General features: G+C 35.1%; 1 protein-coding gene across 1 annotated transcript in view; it reads right to left on the bottom strand.

Annotated features, from left to right (window-relative positions):
* Positions 1-23,044, bottom strand: part of LOC113051998 (cell migration-inducing and hyaluronan-binding protein-like) — a 66,767-nt gene extending 43,723 nt beyond the window's left edge. Inside the window, exons 1-10 of the mRNA XM_026216224.1 lie at positions 22,921-23,044; positions 19,122-19,259; positions 18,671-18,809; positions 17,145-17,381; positions 16,592-16,771; positions 13,473-13,543; positions 13,261-13,356; positions 9,649-9,770; positions 8,426-8,573; positions 5,109-5,300 (exon numbers count right to left, since the gene is read on the bottom strand). Coding sequence (XP_026072009.1) covers positions 5,109-5,300; positions 8,426-8,573; positions 9,649-9,770; positions 13,261-13,356; positions 13,473-13,543; positions 16,592-16,771; positions 17,145-17,381; positions 18,671-18,809; positions 19,122-19,259; positions 22,921-22,975 — 1,378 coding nt within the window. The 5' untranslated portion in view covers positions 22,976-23,044. The remainder of the gene's footprint in view (positions 1-5,108; positions 5,301-8,425; positions 8,574-9,648; positions 9,771-13,260; positions 13,357-13,472; positions 13,544-16,591; positions 16,772-17,144; positions 17,382-18,670; positions 18,810-19,121; positions 19,260-22,920) is intronic.
* Positions 23,045-23,410: the final 366 nt, after the last annotated feature.

The raw sequence follows: 23,410 nt of genomic DNA, 5'->3' as shown, positions 1-23,410 counted from the left end.
GCAATTGTTAAAGAAATGAACAAGACAGCAGTTACAGCCCTGACAGAAGTGCAGAGCTTATTGGATGAAACGAGAGAAACTATCCCGACATCACCGGTCGTTCCAACACTTCAAAAGCGATTCTCTTTGAGAGCAGCTAGAAAGAAGTGACTTCTGGGAGAGGCTAACATTAAGTCTAACCTGAAGTTTGTTAGATGACATCTGACAAAACCGGCAATCTTTAGCAGTCTGATGGCACTAAATCTGAGCAGTATGGTCTGAAAGTGAAATACTATATTTAGTGCAAACCAAACCGCCCACGAAACCCCAGTCTGAACCAACCAGTATGATGGTCAGCAACCCGGAGAAATGTGTTCAGGGCAAAATCATCCTCCAGCAGCACAATGACCTCAAGCACAGCAAAAACTATGGCTCGGATTTAAAACATCCACTGGAGCTGCCTACAGTTACAAACTAAATCTGTCATACTCTGAGAAGCATATGTTTTGTTTTTCTTTAAAAGAAAGCAATGCTTTTATTCAGCAAGGATGCATTAAATTGATCAAAAGTGACATTTAAACACTATTTCTGTTCTATCCATCAAAGAATCCAGAGAAAAAAAATGTATCCCAGTTTTTTATAATAATTATATGGGTTTCTTGAGCAGCAAATCAGCATATTAGAATGAAGGATCATGTGACATTTAGAAAACAGTTATTATAATATTAACAACATTAATGCTTTTCCTGTATTATTGATCAAATAAATGCACTTTTAGTGAGACTTTCGAACACGTCTTTCTTACACCAAATATTAGTGCAGATAGCACACAAAATATTGAGAAAATAGCCTATTTATTATTAAATATTAAACTATTTTATTAACTCTTGCGGGTATTAAATGAATAATGTTTTATTCTCAATTTCAATCATTTAACCCACCATTACGTTTTTTTTGTAGTAAATATTTATTTAAATATATATTTTTTTTATAAACAACATTTGTGCCATATTCTTGATTAACACAAAACTCATACTTTTTTTGTTTTTGTTTTTGCATTTCCCTTTTTAGACAAAATTTATGGGAGGAGAGTATTTAAATGATTAATGCAAGGCGATTTACTAATGTTTGCCAAAGACAGATCACTGGTATTTGCGCCATTATTTAACACCCAAATAAAGCATGTCTTAACTCATTTAGTTTGTGTTGTTAGTAGATTACACATACCTGATTATCACTGGCTCTGCTTGTTTGCATCTGTTCAGTAATCTGTGCAATGTCAGTAGATCACCCGCTCTTTCCAATCCCATCCATTTTTATGGCATTGTGATCTCACACTAATTTGTCCTGCTGAATAAATCTAACCCTTTTTTATGTTAATCAACTTTGTGCCGATTGAGCATCACTTGTATTGTAACTGTGATATGAATTTAAATGCACCACTTTGTACTATCCTCATTGCAATGCATTCTGGATTTGTAGTCTCTACAAAGATTCCACAAAAAATCACCATAAAGAAGCTACCTAATGGTGCCATTTATGCAGCATATGAAGCATGTCTAAGATGCATTAAAATTTTGGCTACGTAGGCGGCTCAAGAGATTTTAAAACAGAGCCTATTAAACAACTTGACAAAAGTTTAGTATCCTGGAAAGGCCCAGCTAGACTTCAGTTGGCTGAATTGGTGGTATGACTTGCTGAAATTGTTGTGTTCATGTTTCGCGTGTAAAAACACAGTATTTTTCACACAATTAACTTATCTGTATACCGCTGTTTTCACCGTCATAAAAACGGGCTGATGACTTCCTTGTTCTATAAAGTCCCTCCTTCAGAAATACGTAACGAGTTCTGATTGGGCCAGCGGTTCCTGTGTTGTGATTCGACAGTAGCTGAGCGAACGCTGACCTCCTGGAAACGCGATTGGGCTAGTTTTGGACTAGTTTTGAGAAGCAAGTGGGCAGGATTTGTTTTGAAAACATGGCAATCCTGATCTGAACACACGTGCTGGATATGTACTTATAATCACAGAACGCCTTTACTGATGAGTTACAGAAGCTGTTGAACGCACCAACTTAAATGATAAAATACACTTACCGGTTGTGGTCCATAAACAACACCTTCTCCAGATAAAGAAGGAACTGCTCCATCTTTCAGGAATAAACTTTGAACGAATCCAGCATTAAACTGATTGAGATTGAGGAAGCTGTCCTCAGCTAAATGTGCTGCACATAGTTTTACACATGGATTATAATTTTCGGGAACCGAGTTAAACATAAATTGTAACCATTAATCTACAAGTACAGCGTCCCTGTGAAGGCCAAACAAAGATGATTGGACTCCGAGATGAAAATAACAGCGTTTCAACGACATGGCGACAAACACACTCTTCAAACGCAGCTCTTCCTCTTCTTAGTGCGAGTGCAACAAGACCACACCCCCTTTTTTGTGTATTCATGTGGGCGGAGGTTAGTCAAAAAACTGTTGTAGTGACGTCATTAATGAAGGAACTAGAGGGCTGTAGTCCAAACGGGTCGTTCAATGTAGGCGAATTCTGTTAAATAAAATATCTCGCTTGGCACTGAACTTTGAGCTTTAGAATTTTCCAGATATTATTTATACTCTAACAACAACATTACACACTAACTAAAGTTTGAAACATGGCATCACGAAGAACAGGACCTTTAAACTGAAAGAAGATAAACACAGGTCAGCTTTAAACATCAGAACGAAAAGTCAGATACACACACACTTCAGCCTCAAAGTTCTCCAGAACAGTCATCTTCACTTTCCTGAATCTGATGTAAGACATTCTGAACCCCGGGAGGACGAGGATGAAGGGATTTTTACAAGGCGTTTATTTGAAATCAGAACACATTTGTGCCTGTGAGGAGGGGTTTTTCTAAATGCCGTAACTCAACATTTTCTCTGATGCAAAATTTCATCTAATGCCTCCAATCACCTAGTTTTGAACTAACATGATGAAATCCTGTTGACAGCACTGAAGTGTCACAGACAAAGTCGGCAATCAGCTAGCTGTTATTTCAGCCACACTTCCAGCTTCCCTGTTTCTGTGCATTTATGTGAGTGCTGAGTAAGACTAATATTAAACGGACTGTTTTTGATTGTCCACTTGCATTATCAGCACACGTTTTTCCTGTTTAACACTGTAAAGCTGCTTTGACACAATCTGTATTGTATAAAGCGCTGCATAAATAAAGGTGACTTTACTAATCAACAATGTGTATATTATATTGTGTAGGTAATTGTAATTATTTTACTCATTGAAATCAGTAAATAGTTCGTAAATGTGCATTAAAATATGTAAAAAGTTTGCTCACTGCATAGATTTTAACAAAACATGTTACTTTTCCACACAAATGTACTACCTAGATCAGGGTTATTCAAATCTTGCCCTGGAGGGATAGTGCACTGCTTAGTTTAGCTCCAACTAATAAAAAATCCCTTCATCCTCGTCCTCCCGGGGTTCGGGAATGTCTTGCATCAGATTCAGGAAAGCACATTGCACTCAAAATTGAAGATGACTTTGAGGCTGAAGTGTGTGTGTGTGTTCTGATGTTTAAAGCTGACCTGTGTTTATCTTCTTTCAGTTTAATTATATTCAGGTATTTCCAGAAAACTAAACTTTTGCCAAGTTGTTTAATAGGCTCTGTTTCAAAATCTCTTGAGCCGCCTACGTAGCCAACTTTTTAATGCATCTGAGACATGCTTCATATGCTGCATAGGAGGCACCATTAGGTAGCTTCTTTATATAGATTTTTTGTGGAATCTTTGTAGAGACTACAATTCCAGAATGCATTGCAATGAGGATAGTACAAAGTGGTGCATTTAAATTAATATCACAGTTACAATATGCTCAATCGGCACAAAGTTGATTGAGTGGAAAGAGCGGGTGATCTACTGACATTGCACAGATGCAAACAAGCAGAGCCAATGATAATCAGGTATGTGTAATCTACTAACAACACAAACTTAATGGCTTTATTTGGGTGTTAAATAATGGCGCAAATACCAGTGATCTGTCTATGGCAAACATTAGTAAATCGCCTTGCATTAATGATGACCTGCCTTTAACTATCATTTTGAATTATTGACACACTGTTTTCCAAATGAATGTTGTTCAGTGCTTTGACGCAATGTATTTTGTTTAAAGCACTATATAAATAAAGGTGATTGATTGATTGATTAATCATTTAAATACTCTCCTCCCATAAATTTTGTCTAAAAAAGGAAATGCAAAAACAAAAACAAACAAAAGTATAATTTTGCGTTAATCGAGAATATGGCACAAATGTTGTTTATAAAATCTGAAATATTTCTTTAATATTTAGTACAACAACAACAACAACAAAAAAACTTAATGGCGAGTTAAATGATTGAAATTGAGAATAAAACATTATTCTTTCAATACCAGCAAGAGTTAATAATATAGTTTAATATTTAATAATAAATAGGCTATTTTCTCAATATTTTGTCTGCTATCTGCACTAATATTTGGCGTAAGTAAGACGTGTTCGAAAGAAGTCTCACTAAAACTGCATTTATTTGATCAATAATACAGGAAAAACATAAATGTTGTTAATATTATAATAACTGTTTTCTAAATTTCTGTGACGTAAAGCTGATATTTCGGCATCAGTGTCACGTGATCCTTCAGAAATTTACATCTCACTTACATCTACATCTCTAACTTTTTCTAAGAAGTCTGAGTTTTTATCTCACACTTCGGACCTTTTCTTAGAATTCTGAGTTTACATCTCATATTCTTTAGTTTATATCTTTATGTCTAATAATTTTGAAATATAAACAGAATTGCCAGAAAAATAAAAAGAGTTGCAATTACTTTTTTCATCCAGTGGCGAAACAATCTTCCATAATAATAGAAAAGCAAATGCTATTTCCTTTTCCTTATAAGTTTACTTTATTTGTTTAACAGTTTGGTCTAATAATTTAGCATTAATACGGTTTAACAGTCACCGTAAACAAATGGAGTCTGATTTATGGGCCTTGGCAATATATTGGTTGACAACTAAAAGTGGCTGGCGCATCAGTCACCTAAATTTCATCATTGCTTTACACCTTTAATGAAGAGTTTCAGAGCTATAACTGACCTTCCACCTTGATCTGGTTCTTCGTGCAGGAAGGACAAGGCAAGACGCTGAACTCCTCAGCCTGGTGCATTGAGTAGTCTGTGCTTGCCACCACGATCCTGTCGCCAGATGTCCAACCCTTTGGTTCATCCGCCAGCTCCAGGATACTACAGTTAGACAAAGTGTCTATGGAGATGGAGGCCTGTGGACGCACTGTTGAAGGACACAACACACGTTTAGCATGCACATATGGTCAATAACTGTCATGATCTATAGAAAGATTTATATGCATTGTTAGTCTAATCTGATCTGAGATCCATTAAAGATGCACGAAACACATATGTGCATGAGCTGCATTTAATCTTATATTTTATACATGACCAGTCAAAAGTTGACAGAAATGTTTCTCCTGAGCCAAGATCTTATGATCTCATTTGTAATTAAATGATTGATAGATGACCCTTTAAAAACAAAACTGACTCATAAATCAAATCCAGATAGAGACATTTAACGAAAGATAAGTCATTGTGAGACACAAGGTTACATGATGACACTGCCATATTTTACATGGCAACATTAATGAGAATGTTATTCTTACATTTATGCATTTGGCAGGTGCTTTCATCCAAAGCATCTTGCAGTTCATTCTAGCAACATATTTCATATGTGTTTCCTGGGAATTAAACTAAAGGAATCGTCCTGGGAATTCCTTGTTATGCATGAGAAAATACATTAAATAAGTTCATATAATGGCCACAATCTGTCAAGAATTCTTGTAAACGTCTTTAAAAGCAAAGACAACCAGATGAAGAATTTACTTGTAATCAGACAGAGAAAAAAACCAAGCTACGTGGCAGCATGTTAGCAATTATGCAAATGGCATATTATCAACTAGACTGGGTTGAATTTACAGAACGAGAGTGGTTTGGATTAATGCAAACCCATTTCAACCAATAAACAAAATGTTCTGATCCATTTTGGGAAAATAAAACACTGAGACATGTGACTGAAAAATACTTTGGGCATTTTTGTGACCTCTGAGTTCTCTTAAAATTATTGAAAGGAGAAGCACAAAATGTGTCACTTATGGGATTTGGACCTGCAATCTCTGAGTGCAGTTTAACTTGATTGACGATAAAATGTCAGTTTTGGTGCACTCATGCACTCCAGATTATGTTTAGTGGAATAAAATCAATGTGAAAAATGACAAAGTAGAGCGGTAAGTATATTTCTGAAGCTTTCCCATCCATTTTTTTTTGTCTAAATATAGGCTGCAAAGTGCACACTTTATTCAACAAGTGTAAGAGCCCAAGTTGACTGAAAACAGCTGACATTTAGCAGAAATTGTCTGTAAAGGCTTCAGAGTTGTTGAGTTGGAAGTAAAGGAGGTTTTTTACCAAATTCTCATTAATTTTGACAGAAATTACTTCTGAAATTCAACATCAACGTCTTAAAGTAACAGATACTCATCCCTATGCCATGCCATCTTACAGTGAGCATTAAATATTATGCATACACTATATTGTTTGTGAAATCTGACATGTTAAAGCAAAAGAAGGACATTTAATGTGACAATAATGTCGGACAGGACTTCAATCAATCAAGAATTGATTGGATTGTAAAAAAAATATTGTGTTCGGAAGGAACGAAATGCCAAAAAAATAAAATAATTTTAGAAAATATTTGACAAAAAAATACAACAAAAAAAAAAAGTGCCCAAACCAAAATTAAGAATCAAAGGCACAGACACAATGCGTCTTAAATTTATATATAACTACAAAGGATTTCCATTGACGTCACTTTGCTGATGCAGCTGCAGTGGTGTGAACGTTGCTAATTAGTGATGAAAGTCTCAAGCACAAGCAACTGTCAAGCGTGGATGTAGATAAATATTTTTTTTTATTAATTTATTCACTTTCGTGATATGATTAACTTGATTTGATCTGTACAGGGCTATTGTCATCAATCCTACCCACATTTTTAGCTTCAAGGCTGTGTATCCATTGACGGGGCTGGCAAAATGTAGCACAGGGAGCTGCTTGGAAATAGTTAAGCACTAAGACAATTCCTTTTTAATAACAGGGAGTGTGAGAGTGGGCACAATCTCACAAAACTGCCCCAAATATATGTGCCACTCATGCCTATGCCGTACCAGAGACCACTGATGCCTTAGACTACTGTCTTTCTCCTTAAAGGTGAAAAGCCCTATCATACACCAGTGCTGCACCAGGCAGGGCTCAAGTGTTTTTTGCTAGTTTCAGCCCGACGTAGTTGTCATTTTCACGTCCTGTGTCATGTTGTTTAAATGTAAATGCATTTGTGCACCCATGGGCATGCTGCTCTGTAAACGAGGTGTGTTCGGATGCATTGCTGGCGCATTGCTAATTCGAGGCAACTGAAATAGACTGCACCATTGACCGACCAAAACCTGGTCTAAAGTCTGGCACGCGCAGGAGCCCACAAACATTTTTAAAATGAAAAATTAAAGGATTAAAACGTAAAAGATTATTATTGTGTACATAAATATAAAATACCTATATGTAATAATGGATAGATTTTGCAATGTTTTTTTTAGAACTGTTCCCTCACTAGAGAAGTGTTCCGTTTTCCATCATGTAAATAGCATATTATATAAATCTGATTGGATTATGGCAGCCGTGGTGATCATTAAAGACTTCAAATAATACAATTCTGACCGCAACCTTTTAAACGGTGTAATGTGTTCAACAGGGTTATTAAAGTTTACTAAAACTGAAACTAAAACTAAAATCAGCTAAAACCGTAAAAAAAAAAAAAAAAAAAAAAAAAAAAATGTACACAACAAAACAAAAATAAATAAATAAAATAGCTAGCTGCCAAGGTAACATTTCTGATTTTAATTTGGTTTAACTTGATGTACAAAAGGATGGCAAGACTGGAATAGATGTTATTTGTTTAAGAATGCATATTATATAGTCCAATATTATAACTGTATTATTTGTCTGATAAAGCCAGAGTTATATGATTACATTTTTTCACTTTTAAATTTGTAAATCCTATTCTTTGTCATTGTTTCTGCTGTGCTGTTGATTATAAAGTTGTAACACCTAATTTTACTTACAGTATAGGAACTATATAATTGTTTGCTCAAATGTAACTCCATATCCAAACATTCGTTACGACAAAGGCATGTTGCTGCTATTCATTTTCATTGCATGCAAAAGAGCAGCTTGAGGTCCATTATACCAAAATTACCAATTGTGTTCAATGAAACAGTGTTGTAAAGTTTTTAGAGTGACATGAGTAGCTGAAAGAAAATAGTTTCTCTGGAAGCCAAAAGCAGACTGTTTCAAACATACCGAGCTTGCCGCACAGGAAACGCACGCGGTAGTTGTGGCAAATCCCATCCACCTGCTCTTTGTTGAGGCACACAAAGCCATACTTTCTGTCAAACTTGGAGAAGACTTCTCCTGTCATGTTGGCAGGGATGCCGTCGAGAGTTTCAGCCTGAAGGCAAAGGAAGACAATTCAGTGAAGCAGTCTTTCTCTCACATACACTACCATTCAAAATTTGGGGTCAATATGATTTTATTTATTTTTTAAGAAATTAATTATTTAATTTGGCAAGGATGCATTGATCAAAAGTGACAGTAAAGAGATTTATAATGTTACAAAAGATTTCTATTTCAAATAAATGCTGTTCTTTTGAACTCTGCTCATTAAAGAATTAAAGAAACAGTAGAAGCACAACTTTTTTCACCATTGATAATAATCAGAAATGTTTCTTGAGCAGCAAATCAGTATATTAAACTGATTTCTGAAGGATCATGTGACACTGAGGACTGGAGTAATGATGCTGAAAATACAGCTTTGCATCACAGAAATAAAATATATTATTATATTCAAATAGAACAGAGTTATTTAAAATTGTAAAAATATTTCACAATATAACCGTTTTTACCATACGTTTTGATTAAATAAATGCATCCATGGTGAGCAAAAACATTAAAATGACCCCAAACTTTTGAATAGTAGTGTAATGTGTACAAAAGGATGTGATTTATTTAATTAAGTATGCACAATATATTGACCAATATTATAATAAAAAAAAAGTAATTTGTCTAATTAGTTCAATGTTATATTTTATTTTTGTCAGGTTTTTTTTTCACATTCAAAACAGTCAACATTTATTCTACGTCATGGTTTCTGCTGGACATGATAAGGTTTTAATGCCTGATTACACTTACAATAAATAGCATTTACAAAGCAAAACATTTGACCAACACACGCTGATTATCAGCCATAACATAAAATACGAAAATGTTGAAACTGTTTGCAATATTTTAAAAAAATATAAACATTTAGTAATTAAGTACGTACACTATCTTAAAAAAAAGGTTTTGGTTGGTGACATAAGGTGGGCTACAAAAGCTTAACGATACATCTTTATACCTTGTTTACACATAAAAGGTGCCTATTAGTACTTCAAAAGTGCATGTTAGTAGATCATGAAAATGTACCACCCTAGTGACAATCTTAGTATTAGCATTTAATTAGTATTCCACTTGAAACACATTTTTACCTCAATATCAAGAGGGTTACTGCACAGACGCTCTGGAAAAGCTTTGTGGAGTTCGGTCAGTTTCTCCCAGTCACCTGACCCCCTCTCGTCATCGCGGTCGAACCATTCAGTCCATTCGGCCTCTAAAAAAAACCACATGGACAGACAAAGTGATTAAAGCGCTGCCACCCCTCCAGCACTGCCCGACAGACAGACTCTGTGTAGATATTAGTCTCATTTACATCTATAATATTCCTGTTTTGCAATTCCGCCTGTCAAGGCCTATTTATGCAGAGATAATTGCAGTTCGCCCTCCCTGCTTTGCTGTCTGCATTGCCAGACCTACAGGGAATTCAGCCTACTTTTGTTGCATCGCATTCAAATCAAACCAAACTAAATAAAAAGACAACTCCGCCATGCAATCGAAAAGATGTTCCTCCTTCACTCTCAGCTACGATCAGGGCAGAAATCTCAAGTGTTCATGCTGTTCAGGAGATACTTGAAAATGATTAGGAGCTACGACAAATTATAAAGAGCCCTTCAGTGCAAAAGTGCTCTCAGAATCCACTCCAAGAGTGTGGTGGAAATTTTACTGTGTATATGAAGTGGTAAAGCATTACAAGTAATGTGAGTTGCATAATCAGAAACACTTTATTCAAACAACCAGCAAAGCAATGCATTACTTTTTAATTTACAAGAAAATATTAGAATTATAATTTACTTTGTTTTCCAATTTTTTGACTGACAGCACTCCTGTGCCCATGTTGAGAGAAACCAATCTTATAAGCAAAAATGACTTCAGATAAACATAACATTTGTCTTTCTTTCTTTTTTAATTGCTGAAAAGTTGTTGAACTGTAAACCAGCCTATTAGAATGATTTCTGAAGGATCATGTGACACTGAAGACTGGATGCTGAAAATTAAGCTTAGACTCAAAGGGAATAAATTACATTTTAGAATAGATGCACAAAGAAAACAGTTATATATTATTATAAATATTTAAGTGGTAATAGATCCATAAACCCTATATTTTCAATAAGCATTAAAAAATCTTGCTGACCTCAAACTTTTGAACAGTAGTGTTAACTTTTAGGAGTGCAATCAAATATCAATGGTCTCGAAGCATGTCTGGAATTCCAGAACAAATTTCACCCACTTTTCCCCATCTGTGCACTGTAATCATACGTCAGGACTTTAATTCTACGTCTAAATGAGTTCATTCTCTGCCCATGATAAGATCTTGCACACTTGTTAACTAAATTATGTCTTTGGTGATGAACAAACAGATGGCATCTTCAGAACGGGGATGATCGAGGCGCTTGTTGAGGATGTACAGGTGTAAGTGGTGGGCTGGGTAATTAAGCTGCTGGGACTCGGGGGCGGACAGACAGACGCCACGCGGATATTAGCTAACAGCACAGAGAATTGTGGGATTTTGGGAGAGATTCATAGGGAGATTGAGAAAAACTGGAGGTGGAGGGAACCAAATATAGCATGTTGGATCCCTATGAATCTTTATTAACATCATTCACACATCATATGGGCGAAGACTCGTCAAGATTCATTTTTGCAGCATTATTTAATCTACTTTAATATCTCTTTTTGGAATACCGCTAAATTAAGATATTTGTATATTAGCGACCTCAGCAGCTGCGGTCTCTTCCATGCTAATTCTTGAATTTTCTTCAATTCAAATCTGAACGTTCAGTGTCACGCGATCCTTCAGAAATCATTCTAATATGCTGATTTGAGGCTCAGGAAACATTTCTGATCAATATCAATGGTGGGAACAGATGCTGCTTCATATTTTCTGTGGGGACAGTGAAACATTGATTTTCAGGATTCTTTGATGAATAGAACGTTCAGAATTTGTTTGAAATAGTAATCTTTTGCAACATTCTAACATTTTGAAAAAAAAAAAAAAAAACATTCTGAACAGAAGCTCTATATGTATTAAAACATTTCCAAATATGGAAATACAGTGTATATTGTAATTGGCTAAGTGTAATTGGCCAACTAAGTGTTGCATGATATTGTCATATTGTGCCTGGTTAGACACGGTGTCAGACATTTTTATAAAGCCCTGCTGGAAAGACTGGCACAGCTGGTCACCAGAACTTGCTTAACCAGCAGGACATCAACAAGAAAGACCAAACTGGTCCATGAGATGCACTAGTTAAAGGTACAGTTCGCCTCATTTCCATGTCATTCTTTCAGGAAACACAACGGGAGACGTTAGACATCTGAGATGTGAGATGACTGAGAAGGTGAAATGTGATTTATAATGCCAAGCTTCACATGAACAAAAACTCAACATGAAATCACCATAAAACTAGCTCGTCTGACAAGAGGTTGTGCTACAAATTATAATTATCCATCACTTTGACGCACTGGGTTGCACATTTCCTGTCATGTTCTATTTTTTAACTATTTGTAAAATACTCTAGCATTTGGCATTTTTAAAGTGACATTGATATGTTCTCTTGCAGGGAAAATAACGCTTGTTCTGCAAGAGCTTTTTTTAGTTTTACCAACCGCTGAGTTGCAGGTTCTTGGCCTTTTCATTTTTCTCTCCTCTCACAATGTGAAAGAGAGCTTAGATTTAATGAACACAATCGCATGAATGCAGCCACCGGATTACACTTGTTTCTCTCATTTACTTTTACAGGGGCACTTTAAAGTGTCCTTTTCTTCATTTTTAATCCACTAGTATCTTTGACTGTGAAAATATCTCTAGACCCAATACCTCCATTTTAATCAGTCAATATAATGGGAAATACCAGTAAGTCTTCTGAAGTCATGTGATCACACTGTGAGAGAAACATTTTGAAATGTTACTTTTATGCTGCTTTTTGTCCATTTTAGAGCCTAACAGTCTAAATTATGCTGACCTTATACCATTTTTTTAATTTATTAATAAAATATATAAAAATATTTGTAATAAATAAATGTGTTTATCATATTTTTTTTAATTAAATTGAATCTGAATCTGAAATTATATATGGATTCAAATAAATATAATTTTAATAAATGTACAATTATATTTACTTCTTATATAATAAACTAAAATATATTTTAATATACTGATAAATGGGATGTAATCATAATGTTAATAAATGTACATATCAGATTTATTTATTATATAATAAAATATAATATAAAAATAGTAAAATAATAATTTCAATATTATATAAATGTAATTAATGAAAAAAGATGTATATATTAAAATCTAAAAATATAATATACAAATATATGTGTGTGTGTGTAAATATATTTTGGGAAACATTAACATTTTTGTGGAAACTGACCATTTTTTATATATTTGAAGACAAAGTTCAAAAGAACAGCATTTATTTGAACATTGTAAATGATCAATTTAATGAATTTTTTCTTTATGAAAATATTATCATCATGCAAAGATTTACCTCTCGCAAAGATAATATGCCTTCATAAGACTTCACCACGGATGATAAAATAATAAAAACATTTTGAGTGAACTATTCCATTAAGTTTTTATGGTCCACCATTTAGACCAACAACAAACCAGCATAAAACAACCTGGACCTGCAAACGAGTGCTGTGTGTGTGTGTGTGTGTGTGTGTTTAGCAGCAGTGGTGAAGTGTGTTTGTACCTTGAACCCACTGACTGATGGTGGTGATGGTGAAATGCTCTCCGTAACCTGTGTGAAACACCCGAGAGCTCCTGGCCTCAGACGAAGCCTTGGTTCCTGAACACACAAACACACACAAAACCCCAGCATCAGCTCGCCTTCAAGTTAGTTCGTTCTTTGTCCATCTGTCCACTTTCCATCGCTGGGCGAACAAATGGGCAAAAGATGCTCACCTTGATAGACGGCATGATCCTCGACCGCTGAGGACACATCTCCTTTGATTGTAATAAAACTCCACGGATGCCTGCAGAGAAACACACACAGGAGAGAGAGGAAGCTGAGTTAGGGACAGACAAGTCTGAAGAGTTGGCCATGAATAAGTTGTCCCTCCTAGACAAACATTCTGACTTTCACTGCTGTAAATGATGTTGACTTAAGGTGTGATTGCCAGCTCGCGCTTCTCAGAGACGACTGGGTAATTACGACGCCAGAGTTTCCCATCAGCCCCTGCTCCACTCTGAGAGAAAAAGCCTGACACCATCATCAGGAAAATTATCTTCGGCTAGACCAGACTGACACGCCAAAGAGGTGTCACTGCTGTCCAGCAGGAGTGCGACGCCCGTGAGATGTGACGATCCAGATATTTTGGTAGAAAAGAGAGATCAGGCCTTTTCTAAGAAGCCAGATTTCTGCTCAGATAGACATTGTTGACAAGGTATTTTAAATGTGACCAGAAGCAGACTTACCCATTAAAAATCTACGAGATGCACATTAAGCGCAGACACGCGAATGGTTGCTTTTTACAGTATTTAACACACTGCTTGAACTTTCCTGCTTGTTTAATTAAGTAATTAAATATTGAGCAACAGTGCGTATTATATGTTAATTGTTTTAAAAGCTGCTTCCTTATTCATAAGAACACAAGTAGAGGACGCATATGCAGGTTGTTTGGTTGATATAATCCTTAGGTGTGTAATCCAAGGTGTGTCAACTAATTCAAGTTTTTATATGAATGAATGAAGGGAACCAACTGTCTTCAGAAAACTTTCCATGGCATATCTGATAAAGTAGCATTTATGAGCGCAGCGCTGCTTTGTTTACAGCCGGGGAACGGGGAATACGCTGTATTTCTGAAGTGTCAAAAGTGCTTCCTGCTGGCGGAGATTCAATGTGCATTTTCAGTAATTACGTCTGCAGTTTTTGTTCAGACCAATGCAAAAATCCACCCACATAACCCTGTTTTAAGTTAATATCATAATTTATACTTCCGATTCATCTCTTTTCTAAAAAATAACAAAAAAACAATAGCAATCAATTGCTATTTCGTGGTCTAAAACATTAAAGAAAGCCATTATAACATAAACAATTTTTAAACATCTAACACAACTGTTGGGCACCATTATGCAGCAGCAAGCATCACAACAAAAAAGGAACCTCAAGGTTAAATGTGTAAATGTGTGCAAATACATAGGGCCCAATTCATACGTTTTGCCTGGGTCCCCCAAATCACGAAGTCCGCTTCTGAATGTGCCCAAAATTAGTGGTCTGAAACAATCAGTGCCATTGGTTTTACTGTTAACTAAAACTGAAACAATTTCTGTGTCTGTGTATGTATGTATGTATGTATGTATGTATAACTAATACTGAACAATAATAATAATAATAATAAAAACTTGAATTACTTGAAATAAAATAAAAATTAAACATTAATTATATACCGTATATATCTATATATACACACACACACACGCAAACAAAATGAAGTGTGTAAGCTGAAGTAATAAAATACCCTTAAAAAACTATATATACAAAAACTGAATATAATTAAAATTAAACAGAAAATATTAAAAATAAATTACATAAAAATATTAACAAAATCTATATTTTATTTTATATAAACAAAAAAAATAATCTAAATGTTTAACATTGTTGAATAAATAAAATTTTATTTATGTTTTGCATTTGTTTATTTTATGATATATAATTGTGTTTACTTGGCAATACTACATAATATAATATGATTCCATTAGTTAATTCACTAACTAATATTAACTAACGAGTAATATACTCTATCTGTTACAGTATTTAATAATATTTGTTAACATTAGTTAATAAAAATACAATTGTTCATTGTTAATTCAGGTTAGCTCAGGTCTGATTTTAATAGTGCATTAGTAAAACACTGGAATTAACATTAACAGTTTAGGAACAAACGAGTTTCCCATGGCATCGCATGTTGCACAGATTCCGGATTGTAGCTTGGTGTTTCATTAAACATTTTAATTACTCCAAAGCTGTTATCTGTCACAGCGCTGCTGATACTATTCACACACACAAGCTTCGCTCATGTAAACAACAATTTCTTTCGAACGAGACACAGCATTTCCTAACCGTCCCAGAAAAAAAAAAATAATAATAAAACTCTTTATTTAAATATCAGCTTTGTCTAAAATCCCAGAGGAGAAAGAAAAATTAAATGAGATGATTGCTGATGCTCAGACAGAGCATGCAGCTATAAATTAATTGGATCTCTGATTTTTCATTCCTAATTCATAACGATGTGCAGCCCATTTGCAATGTTCTAGAATTAATTCTAATAATGACTTCATAAATTCAGTTTATATTCCATAAACAGAAAGGGCTTCCCAAACCCTGTTCCTGGAGGTGGACCATCCCACAAAATTCAGTTCCAGTTCTAATGAAACACACCTAAACCAACCAATCACGTGCTGCATCTCAATTTCATTATCCTTCCTAAATAGTATACAATTAGAATTCGATTATATGCTTTACTAGATTTTCATAATATGCTTTTTAGGCTAATATTGCACACAATCCTTTGTGCAAAAGAATAAATGGCAGATTAATTAAGCTAATGATTTCAAAATGGCTTGCTGTTTGTATTTTTATGTTCTTTATTTATTTTTTATTACCTCCTTTTATAATCTAGTCTGTCAAGCACTTTGCATGAAAGTAGGGAAGGCGCTATACCAGAAAAAATGTATTACTATTATGTTTTTTCTCCACACCCTTGAGGGATATTTTATGCATTTCCATCAAACACTTTTTTTCCTCTGGTTTGTAAGCTCTATTAGAGTTGTGTGCAGGAAGGTAGAACTACAGGAACAGGGTTTGCCACTGATTCAGATGCTATTTCAAGAAATATATTTCCCCGGTCTCAGACCAGCGGCAATGCAAAGAGGAAAATATGAATGCAGCCAGGCTGATTGACTCACGCATACCTGACTGGACAAGACTGCCCTAAATTCAGTGTCCAATTCTTAACTAAACGCAAATTCTAGACCGGTCATGGATAAGCAACTATTGCTACGTTGGAAATGGGTCATCGTACCGGAATCCAAGTCGATGGAAGTGTTGGCTACCCAGCTTAGTGAGAGCCTTTTTAGCCAGATCCTCCAGGTTGTTGGATCCTTCATCATTCACCACCATGGCCAAGATCTGCCCAGTTTCCACCTTGTCTACATACTGGGCCAGTCGTCTGCTCTCGTCCTTGCTCCTATATGTGTCAAACCTACACACACACACACAAACGTAAAAGTGGGTCACAGAGATTTATCACAGACCAGTCAAGGAACATTACAAAAGCCAGTAAGCATACTGAGTATGAATGTTTTTTGAAGGCTGTGATTCAATAACAGACGCTCATTTCTATGATGAAAAATAGTCATGGATCAATCGCCTGTGAAGATGCCAACTTGGAAGCGCTGTTTGTTTTGACAGTCGGTTTGTAATTACGGTTTTAATTCCAACCGCACATTAAAGCCATCAGTTAGTTGGTTTTACATGATGTACTGAAGTAACAATCTGTCAAGAAGCAAGCATGCATTAATTAGAAATTAAGTTCAAGAGCAAGAAATGTGGAGGAGAGATGGTGTCCCACTGACCTATCAGTGTGCAGCACATCTCCGGTCTTTGGGTTGATGACGTGAATGATGATGCCTCTGTTGCCCCAGCTCCTTTCGAAACGGTAACTGTTCTCATTACCTTGCCCCGGATGGAGGGTTTTGTTCAGGAAAGTCCATGAAAGCTTTTTTTGGCCGTGAATCTCCAAGGTTCCTCCAGTTCCTATGCCAATGTACTTGCGGCCAAAATAACTGTGTTCGACCTCGCTGTCGTCAGACCTTTTTAAAAACAACAACGAATCAGATTAGCAAATAATCCCATGCATTTAGCATTGAAGAGAACGCTTTTAAAATTCCCAATTTAAGGCTGCAAATTTTTGATATGAATCCATCTCTGAAGAAGAAACAAACTCATCTACAAATCTTTGATAGCATACATAACACTTAAATACCTCGCTATATTTGGTAATTAATTAATTTAAAAGTACTTATAATCAGCATTCATTTAACTTTTTCTAACACCATAGATATGTTTATTTTTTGTTTATTAATTTTTTAACACTGTGTCAGCAGCAAGGCTACTCTTACATTTAAGGGAATATACTGGAAAATGTAATGCGATGTACTAAATTATATTAATGGGAAACTAAAGATTTGATTTTTCCATATACTGCAATATATGCATGGATCATGGCTAAATTAAATTAAATTAAATTAAATTAAATTAAATTAAATTAAATTAAATTAAATTAAATTAAATTAAATTAAATTAAATTAAATTAAATTCATTTAGCAGACGCTTTTATCCAAAGCGACTTACAGTGCATTCAGGCTTTTTTACATATCATGTGTTCCCGGGGAATCGAACCCCAAACCTTGCGCTTGATAGCGCAGTGCTCTACCAATTGAGCTACAGGAACATTAATATATAATTATATTGTTACATATAAAACTATATAGCAATGAATGCAAAAACGACTTGATCATTCATTAATGTGATTTGTTCAAAATTGCTGATTTATTCAGGAATTAAGCAAAAGTGACTTTGTGAGTGAGTCACTGAATCATTCATTCAACCAGTTTATTCAACAATTAATTTAAATGAATAAATATTGTATGTAAAAAAACAATTGTTTTTCTGTCATGACAACTCTCAGAGGGATTGGCATGATAATGTACATGACAATGTTAATGTATTCGGTCTAGATCTGCTATGCTGCTGCTGCTGTACCAAGACTTGCTACTGCAAATACATCCACAACATGCTGCTGTGAGCATGTAAGGAATATTTCTGCTGCAAATATAACATAGATGAAATAACCCCTTATAGCATAAAAGAATCACCCCGTAGCAGATCTATACAGGTGGAGCTGGGGAAGGAGGAGGGTTTCTGAAACAAGCTGCAACTGACACTAGTCATATATCTGAATGTTGAGCAGCAAGCTCATTGGCTACTCATACAGGAGAATACTTCCTAATGTTTGTTAATTATATTTTTTAAATGAAGCAAATAAAATTTTATCATAAGCTCCTCCTTTAGGATGATTTTTCAAAGCCTATATTCATACCTGCCAAAGAGAGAGATGGTGAGGTTGCCTTTGTAAGGACATTCTTGACTGCCAATATGAAGTTCACCCTTGTTCCCGATGAGGATGTGCTTAGCACGCAGAAAAATGGGTCGACTGGAATCGGCGATCACAAGCTTCCCTAAAAAGATCAAAAGAATCAAACCAATCCTGATCTTTCCTGCTTGATTTTCAACCAGTGAGCATGCAGGAGGTTCTCCAATTCTAGTTCTAAAAGAACAAAGAGATGGTTACTTTTTGGCATGGATTGTGATGGAATTCCCCCATCAAACTCTAGAATATTCCACGCTCAGGGCGATTCGTCTGAAATGTGTTTTGATTTAAGCCTGTCACGGCTCATGTCAAGCTTCCCCTTCATCATGAGGGATGTAAATCTTCACGGCACTTTAATGTTGTGGAGATGTTTGAAAGAGGTTTTATTAGGAAGATCTACCTCCGTTGAGGATCTCGATGGAATGGACGGTCGCGGATGATGTGAGGACGACTTTGCGGCCGTGACCGATGGTGACTCTGTGGGCTTCATTGTGTCCAGGAGTCCAGGGTTGTAGACCAGGCAACCGATCTGGACAAACTGGAAAAGATATAGACGTTTAAATGTAAATAAGATCTGAGAAGACCTGAAAAGAACAAGTTGTGTTCATTAAAGAGAGAGAGAGAGAGACAAATAAAACCTCCCTTGAGCTCAAAATGTCCTTTCCAAGAAGAAAAAAACATTGTAACCATAATAATAAATTGACCTTAGGGTCACAAATATATGATAGGCCTACTGCAAGGAAAAACCTTCAAATGAAACAAACATTTTAAGATGTCAACAGACATGACCTTTATTTCTCAGATGTCTAGACAAAAAATTGACCATGATAACTCTTCGGTCTGTCTGTTATTACTGCTCTGATAAAAATACGTCAGTGGATGAACCACAGAATTTTTCTGACTGCAATCAGACTTTTAAGTGTCATCACATATTAAAAGGGTCTCATTCTTCCCTTTAATGCTGTAACAACCTCTGAGAAGCCACGCACTTGATTTGAATACACACGGCACATCTCCAGACCCAGAGCAGCTGAGAACTTTCATCATGAGCATTTCCATATCTCTGCTTTGAAAATGAGAGTAAAGGGCTTCACTGAGATTTCCAATGCATTTTCTTCTGTGTTACAAAAAGCCAAGGCCTTGAGATGCAGCTATAAAAATAATGACAGTAATAATAAGCCAGAGGAACGGCTTATTGCGCTTTCATAGCTCAGGAGACTTTGGGTTATCATATTAAATGTTCATTTACTGTATGTATCAACAGAAATAGAAGAAATAGAAATAGCTGAGTACAGTTTACTCTCAGAATTAAGAGTAAATTAAATAATTAAATATTTCAATATATAAACATATATATCAAAATCATTACATTTACAAATAAATGTAATTCAGTGTTTAGCTGAAATAAAATATAAAAACACTAGAGTAAAATCTTGAAAATGAACATAAACTGAAATAATTAAAATAAAAAACAACTTAAATAGTAAATTAATAATTTTGTTAAATTAAAAAAAATATATTTTAATTAAAATGTTGATAGCATAACATGAGAAATTGACCTTTTTTTGTCAAGAGAAGCATGAAAAACTTGAGCAGAAATCTCCAATTGCTCTTCAGTTAATTTTCTTGCTGTCTAGGCCAAACAGATGGGATATTAAAGAGATCTAATTTTTATTTTTCTTACCTGAGAGATTTCTAGCCGAAGTTGCAATTAAAAATGATGAATTTAGCACATGTGGTGAAGATGTTTGGGAGGATGAAGTCAATTACTGGGAGCGAAAGATTTGCATCAGACCAATTCTAAAGTTCATAATCAGGATTCACTTCAGCTACTTGTAAGATTGCTTCAGGTGGACAGATGACGTGGTGGGTGACCTAATAGTGCAGAAGTCTCTTATAAAGGGACCGAACATGCTCTCATGCATTTGTCTTTCCTGTAGTAAATCAAAACATGCAATGAAGGAATAAAGGAATAGTTATCCAAAAATCAAAAAGAAAGAAACTATGAAAATGTAAAGATGTAAATACATTTGGAGAATGTAGCATTACATCACTTGCTCACCACTGGATCCTCTGCAGTGAATGGGTGCCGTCAGAATGCGTACAAACAGCTGATAAAAACATGGATATAGATTATGGATTATGTATTTTGGCCAGAAGTGACGGTTTAAAGTAAAAAAATTCTTAATGATGGATTTGTTTCTTACAAACATGCATCTTTTCACTTCACTAGATGTTAACTGATGGACTGGAGTTGTGTGGATTACTTGTGATGTTTTTATCAGCTGTTTGGACTCTCATTCTGACGGCACCCATTCACTACAGATGATCCATTGGTGAGCAAGTGATGCAATAATACATTTCCCCAAATCTGTTCTTAAGAAGACACAAACTCATCTACATCTCAGATAGCATACATAACACGTAAATACCTCGCTATATTTTGTTATGAATTCATTTTAAAGTACTTATAATCAGCATTTATTTCACTTTTTTCTAAAACCATGGATAGTTTTTTTTGTCGTTAATTTCATAGGCAAATTACCAGGTTTGAAACACACACTTCAAAAATATCAGTATCACAATGTGGATACACATACAGCTGAAAAAGTAGCTAACTAGGGACAGGCAATGAAAGAACAAAGCAACTATTAGATAAAACGTGCCTTTAATAAATGACTCCATTCATCCTGAGCTCAGCTCTCAGAGAATAACACAATCAAAGAAAACACAGGAGCCTGTCATTTCAGACAAACGCTTTAATGACCACTAACTAGCCGTCCTGAAGTGATACATTAATTTTGTCCCCAGCCGTTGCAATATATAGAATATATGCCGCAAAACAAAATAGTGAAAAGCCATCATTCTTCGTGTCCTCAACAAAAAGCTGTTCAAATGCAGATTTCCCCAAAGTAATGCACCCGCTCAAAGGCATTGCTGGAATGGATCGATTCTGCTCTAAATGCACATAAAAAACATGTTTTCGCACAGATTCGGGTGATTGTATTGAATCATGCAACCATTATGACCGGCGTCTACTGTAGAATACATCCATTTTGACTTTTAATGTGGAGGGCTGTGCTGCTTTTTTTATAATTGCAAATCACACTTCCAACTACAAGGTCTGAAAGCAACTTCAGTTTGTTAAATTATAGTAAAGCTACTTTGCTGTGCAAAGTTGAAAGGAGCAGAAATGCACCACATTTACGGGCCTGATATGGTTTGTGCTGTTGGGTTTTGGCTTAAACCGGAGTTAGAGTTTGCTGGACTACAATGAAATACGGTGGAACAAAAATTCTTAAAGGGCTTCTGTGGGTTTGGCAAACTAAATCCAAGAGACTTCTTTAGTAACAAGACTCAAGCGGCCTCTCTCTGTGGGATGGATTAAAATGAGTCTACAAGGATGTCAGTGTTTTGGACGGCCACACGCTAGCTAATCTCTGATACTGTACATCAAGCACAATCAGCCTGGAAAGCTAAAGAAGATAACAGAGGGATGACAAACACAAAGGGCTATTAGAGAAGAGAAATTATGCAACCACGGCTATAAAACAAAGTTGTGTTAATGCTTATGTTAACATGTCAGAAACTCATTGATTATTCTTAAAAAATACTCATGTATTTTAAATATAAAAAGACCTTCCTTTTTATATAATGGCTTTTTAATTGAAAATTTAATATTTTGATTCAAACTACCTATACTTTATGCTTTCAAAGTATAATAGTGTAGTTCAAAGATACTTTACTTAATATATATTTTTTTTATTTCATATTTTTATTTCTATTAATATTTGTATTTAATGTTTACATATTTAATGTATTATTGATGCTCATTTTACTTAATTTTTATTTTATATTGTAATTTATTATTTTATTTTTTTAATTAATTTTATTCTATGCAAAAAGTCATGCCAATGAAACCTCATATGAATAATGCAAAACTAACAAACAAACAAACAAACATATTTTATCTACATTTTATATTTTATTTTATTCAAAGCATACGTTATGCTTTCAAAGGACAATGAGCTTAGTAGTTTAAAGATACATTTTATTCATTTTTAATTTTATATTTTCATTAATTATTTTATTCTTTTTTCCCCTCTCTTTTTTCATTTATTTTATTTTGCAAAAAGCCATGCCATTGAAACACTTTGTGACAAAACTGATGCATCAGAGCATGAGAGACAGAAACTCACCAGCCTGAGCGATGTGAAGAACAGCTACTACGATAAAAGCAACACAGATCTTCATTTTCAGCACTGTTGGTTTGGTCCAGAGTTTAAAGGCACCTCACCTGCAACACAAAAATCACACAATTACTTAATTGTGATTTTACTTAATTTACATCAAAGCTAAAGCATGCAATTTCTATGCCTCCAAACATAATTGCAAAAATAATTATTGTTTTCATATTTCTGCCCCTGGTCAGCCAAACAAGAAGTATTTACACTTTCAAGGCACATCGACCAACAAATGCCTCACTAACGGCCATAGAAACCGGGGCAGCGATTTTGTCAGTTTGCATTCCTTTAAAACTTGTGAGATCTGAAGTTACTTGGTTATCTTTAAAGAGATTACAAGAGCTTGACTTGAACCTCCTTAAAGGATCAAAGGGCTCTGAGGGCTCAGGTACTGCCTCGCTAATAACGGTGTGCTTGTTTAAAAATCAGTTATATAAAACATTAC

The sequence above is a fragment of the Carassius auratus genome, chromosome 32 (genome assembly GCF_003368295.1).
Source record: "Carassius auratus strain Wakin chromosome 32, ASM336829v1, whole genome shotgun sequence".
Classification (NCBI taxonomy): Eukaryota; Metazoa; Chordata; class Actinopteri; order Cypriniformes; family Cyprinidae; genus Carassius; species Carassius auratus.
The sequence above is the reverse complement of the archived record's forward strand: the minus strand, read 5'-3'. Positions and strand labels throughout refer to the sequence as shown.